The 5,109-nt window shown below is 51.2% G+C and overlaps 1 protein-coding gene across 1 annotated transcript; it reads left to right on the top strand.

The window, feature by feature from the left end:
* The first annotated feature begins 803 nt into the window (after nt 1-803).
* Nucleotides 804-2,479, top strand: GADD45G (growth arrest and DNA damage inducible gamma). Its single transcript, XM_066569124.1, has 4 exons — nt 804-922; nt 1,037-1,138; nt 1,244-1,457; nt 1,811-2,479. The coding sequence occupies exons 1-4, from the start codon at nt 870-872 to the stop codon at nt 1,919-1,921; spliced, it is 480 nt and encodes a 159-aa protein (XP_066425221.1). The 5' UTR covers nt 804-869; the 3' UTR covers nt 1,922-2,479.
* The last annotated feature ends 2,630 nt before the right edge of the window (nt 2,480-5,109 follow it).

Below are 5,109 nucleotides of genomic sequence, written 5' to 3'. Positions count from 1 at the left end.
CTGAGCCGGCCCTGGTCCCTGAGCCTGCAGGGCAGGACAGCGCCCAGCCCCGGACCCCTCGGTGCCCCACCTGCCCTTGCTGCAGTTTCTCGGCTGTTTCCCGGCTGGGGGTGCCCGAACCGGACAGGCGGCATTGCTGCTGTCCAGTGAGCGCTGGGCAGGGGGGATTGTCACCTGCCTCGGCCGGCTGGCCCTGCTCCTGTGCATACACACAGGCGCAGGGGGATTTGCTGCCGCCGGGCCACTGCCGAACATCACCAGGTGACTGCCCAGTGCAGCCCCAGGCCCTTCTCTGGAGAGCTGCCCTCAGCCCTGGCTACAGGGCTATCCTTTCGCGGCGTTCACATTTGCAGAAACCATATTAATAAAACCTTTCGTTTATTTTCATTTTTTTTTTTCTCCCACACTGTACAGATTTCCCGTTCCAAGTCTCGGACGCAAATCGCCCTACTAGCTGCCAGTGCCTACCGGCGAGCGGTGTGCAGGGAGCGGAAGCGCGTACAAGCGCACCGCCGGTACCGCCGACTCGGGCCCGGCACCACTGACGGGGCCCGGCACCGCCGGCTCGGGCCCGGCACCGAACACCGCCGGCTGCTGGCTCGTGCCTGCGCGCCCGCCGCCCGCCCCACGTGGCCTCCCGGCACGAGCCACTCTTTCCCGCCCCCCCCCCCCCGCCCCGAACTTCCTCTCCGGCGCGCGCCGATTAGCATAATAAAGCCGCCCCTTTCTCCCCCGCTGGCGAATGGGAGGCCAGGAGGCGCCCGCGAGGGCTATAAGTAGCGCACACCGGGCGGCAGGCGCTTCAGTGCGCTCACGGCGTGCGCAGAGCGAGAGCTGAGAGAGCCGCGGGACCGTGCGGACTAACTGCTATGACTCTGGAGGAACTCCACCGACAGCAGCCCTTGCCTGCGGGCCACGACTGGTACGTGCGGGTGGGCAATGGGAATCCGAGGAAAACGGGTAGCGGGCGGTTTTGGGGCGGCGGTGGTTGTGGTGGTGGCAGCGCGCTGACCCTGTGTCCTTTCCCGGCCCGCAGGATGCAGGGCGCCGGCACGGCCCTCCACGAGCTGCTGGTGTCAGCGCAGCGCCGAGGCTGCCTCACCGCTGGCGTCTACGAGTCGGCCAAGCTGATGAATGTGTAAGTATGGTGGCGGGACCGGGGGGAGTGTGTAAGTCAGCCCGGCGGGGCTGCGGGGCGGCCGGCGCCGACCGCGGGATTCATCAGGCTGCTCCCCTCTTACAGCGACCCCGACAACGTCGCGTTCTGTGTGCTGGCCGCGGACCACGAGGACGAGGGGGACATCGCCTTGCAGATCCACTTCACTCTGATCCAAGCCTTTTGCTGCGAGAACGACATCGACATCGTGCGGGTGAACGACGTGGCCAAGCTGGCGGCCATCGTGGGGCCCAGCGAGGACTCGGGGGAGCCGCGCGATCTGCACTGCATCCTCATCACGGTGGGTGTCCCGGGCGGCCCGCGCCCTGCCCCCGCACTGCCCCGTACTGCCCGAGCGGCGGGCGCGGCCCCTGCTCCGCTGCGGGTGGTCGAGTCCTCTGCTGGGCACAGACAGAGCGCTTGGCACGCAGCGAGTCAGCTGAGTAGTAGTAGTAGTAGGAGGAGGCAGAACTTCTCGTAACTGGATTTCCTCCGCCGTCCGCAAGGGCAGCATCTCTGCTTCCTGTCTTGTCTGTGTCAGGACAGAAACTGTCTGGAAGTGCTTCCAGTCCTAAGCTAATGCTTCTGTAAATATTATGATGACCTCAGCTGGCGGGCAGCACTCATAGTGTGCAACTTTTTTCTTTTTTGCAGAACCCGAATGAAGAAGGCTGGAAGGACCCAGCTCTGGAGAAGCTGAACTTGTTTTGCGAAGAGAGCAGGAATGTCAATGACTGGGTGCCAACTATCACCCTACCTGAGTGATGTCACCTAGTTCACTGGGGAAGCTGAAACCTTTGTTGCATTCTCAACGTGCTGTGCATTCACCAAAATGTGCAACAAGCTGCTGATTCCATGGATTAGCCTGGTCAAGAGACTGGATTAAAGTCCCTCAGACTGGCATGCAGTGGGCTCTTACAGAGGAGAAAGAGGAAAACAGCTCACCTCACCAGTGAGCCTCAGTAGGCTGCAACCGTGGAGAGGCTGACATACCATGGAACTGAAAGAAGTATTGCAAGTTTGGCTGTGTGGAGCTGTTTCAGGAGGGAGAGGGAAAGTTGAGGGAAGTGGGCCAAAACTTTCCAGAAGGACTGATTAGCGTACTGTAACTAGGAACTGTTGGCGCTGTCTGCAAAACACAGGAGAAAGTATCAATATTTATGGAGTATTGGGGATTGCTTATTAAGACAAATGCAGATATTCCAAAGCAGACAGACTTCAACAGGCCTCTTGGGTCACTGCAGATCTGTTTTAATACTGCAATAACTTTTATTGAAATATTTGCTGCTATTGAAGCTTTCATAATAAATTTTTGACAATTAATTTCTGGGAGTGTCTTGCTTGCTGGGTGGGGAAGCATGTCACTGAAATACCGCTGATGTTTTGCTTGTGTGCTGTAGTCAAAGATCTAACTCCAGTAATGGAGTTATTGCTCAAATACTTTCCTGGGCTGGCTGAATGAAGTGCTGTGCTGTCCAAGTTGATAATTCAACCTTTTACCCTCTTGCAACAGCTGCTTATCGCAACAGCTTGCAAGACGAAGGAGTCGCATGCCTAATGAGCTCACTTATTGTAATAGGAGGTCTTTGTAGTCTGCTGGAGGAACACAATGCATGTTAGAAACATGGATTTTTGGAATACAGACCTCCAGTAAATTGCATCATTGATTCTTAAATATGACTTAGATGCATTCAGAGTTGACGTGTTTCTACTTGACAGAAGCGGCTTAAACATGATGGGGGGGCTGCAAAACTCCTTAGATGTCAAACACATCTAACATTTGCTTTGATTAGAATGACATCATTAAATCTAAAACTAGCAAATGGTGAATAAACATCACATCTGCCACAAGCTGCTCTCTGATTGCCATATGCTGTAACAATAGAAGCTGTCAGTCCAGAAGCCAATTTTGCAAAACCTAATTGCATGACAACACCAAATTAAGTCCAAAACAATTTAAGGATGGTGTGGCCTTTTTTAGAGATTCTGTCATGAAAAGTTAATAAGGGTGGGTTGATTTGGCCCTATGTTAAAAAGGAAAACATCACCCCATTTTTGTGCACAAACTATGCGTGTGCTCCAGGACCTGGCATTAAAATGGCACAGTAATAATCCCCTCTCCACAGAGCAAGAAAGCTAAACTACTCACTTCCTTTATAGGCACTAAAACCACTCAGTTATCACAATTGCATTTCCTCTGGGCTGGCTTGCAGTGATTGACAGTAGCACTTGCTGAAAAGTGGTCATTTCCACTTGAGCAAGGAAGCTGCTTGCTCTCAGTTTCATTGTTCCTGATAAGGGAAGTTCAAATTCAGCTGCAGCATTCCTGGAATATGCTTCCTTGTACAGGCGGTATCTAGCAGAGTTTGGCCTTTGTTACTGTGTCATGAGAGGCTGTGGGCTGGCAGCGTGACCAGAGCTTAGACCGAAGTAAGCACTATGGGGGCCTCAGACCTCTGCAAGTATTCGTTTTTGCACTTAAGATACAGGAGTTTCTGCACAGCCTGTTTTTCTGCTTAACCCGCACTCAGCAACTGGTGTCTGTCTAGGACTTTGAGAGAAGTAACATGGAGAAGCAAGAGAATAAACAACTCTGGCAGCTGTGATAACAGAAACTGCCTTTAAGGCAGTTGCCTTGATGCACAGAACATATCAAGTGTGGGTGCTTTATTAGACATTTCTATATTTTTCTCTTAGCAAATGCAGATTTCTTCATTTTACAGCCAAGAAACATATTTCTGCTCTTTGCTTGGGGCCTAATCAGTGCTCAGAGCCAAGAACAGATTAAAGTGGACTGTCCTGAATTCAACTTTCATGTGAAGTGTAAGCAGTACTTTACAGCCTTGAGTGGTTTAAACGAGCCTAAGACTAAAGGAAGTTCTCACGCATGTATACAATTACATAAATCATTAAACGATAGCAGAGAGTAGGTGTAACTGGTCTGTTGACTGAGACAGGAGGCATTGATAGTGGTACCTGGTACCAGCTTTTATGGAAGGAGTGTACTGTGCAGCAATGAAATTAGTGGGGCAACACCAAAATACTCTTGTGAGTATGTTTCCTTCAGTCTCATAAAAGATGGGACAGCAACCTTCTCCTTCAGTCTTGTGAAACTATAATCTGTGCCCCACGAGAGGTACACGATTTCTTATTTTAGTGACCTCTACAATTCTCCTGAAATCTCTTATAGTTCACTGCAAATACTGTAATGCATTACTGTAATGCAAATTGTACAAAATTGAGTTAGCCTGCAAGTGTTATTAATACAGTGCTGCAACCAAAGGCAGCTCTGACATGCAAGTTATGTGCTGCTGCAAGTATCTGTAATGATCAACACTACATAATGTAGCAAAAATTCAGCAGCTGGTATCTACATCTCTACATGCTCAGATATATAACTGCACAAAGAGCAACTATACATTTGTTAAAGATAGAGAGTAGGCTTGGGTATTATGGGCTGTAGTGGGGACAGCTGGTCGGGAGGTGGTTGGCTCATCAGATGTGCAGGATGTTTTGTCAAGTACCTGGGAGATCTGGAGGTTGCAACACTGGTCTCTTGTGTCTGAGCAATATGCCCTGAGTACTTTGCCTTCCCAGAAAACAGAAGTCCGCAGGAGAGAAGCACTGTGGGTTTCCAGAACCACTGGGAGCTCTGCCAAGGTGCCCCCCTCCCAGCTGTGTTGCATAGTCTGCACAGGCTGGCTTGTGCTGTGCCATGGTGGCCATGCCAGGGGGCTCTGGGGAGGAGACTGAAGTAATTAGATGTTAATTATAAAGGTGGTTCTTCAGGACACAATTAGCTGAGAGACGTGGCACAAGGTGCAGGGCATGGAGTGGAGTTACAGATTGATGGTGCTTCTGGCTTTGCTTTCCATCAGGATCTTCACTTGTGTGCTACTAGGTGATAAACTGTGTATTTCAATATTGTCATCATAGCTTTGATGTTGTGCTAA

The sequence above is a fragment of the Molothrus aeneus genome, chromosome Z, assembly GCF_037042795.1.
Source record: "Molothrus aeneus isolate 106 chromosome Z, BPBGC_Maene_1.0, whole genome shotgun sequence".
NCBI lineage: Eukaryota > Metazoa > Chordata > Aves > Passeriformes > Icteridae > Molothrus > Molothrus aeneus.
This window is presented reverse-complemented; position numbering and strand designations above follow the sequence as displayed.

Coding starts and splice junctions, on each gene's coding strand:
- GADD45G (XM_066569124.1), top strand. CDS start 870: ATGACTCTGGAGGAACTCCACCGACAGCAGCCCTTGCCTGCGGGCCAC. Junction 923..1,036: donor TTGCCTGCGGGCCACGACTG/GTACGTGCGGGT, acceptor CCCGGCCCGCAG/GATGCAGGGCGCCGGCACGG. Junction 1,458..1,810: donor TGCACTGCATCCTCATCACG/GTGGGTGTCCCG, acceptor TCTTTTTTGCAG/AACCCGAATGAAGAAGGCTG.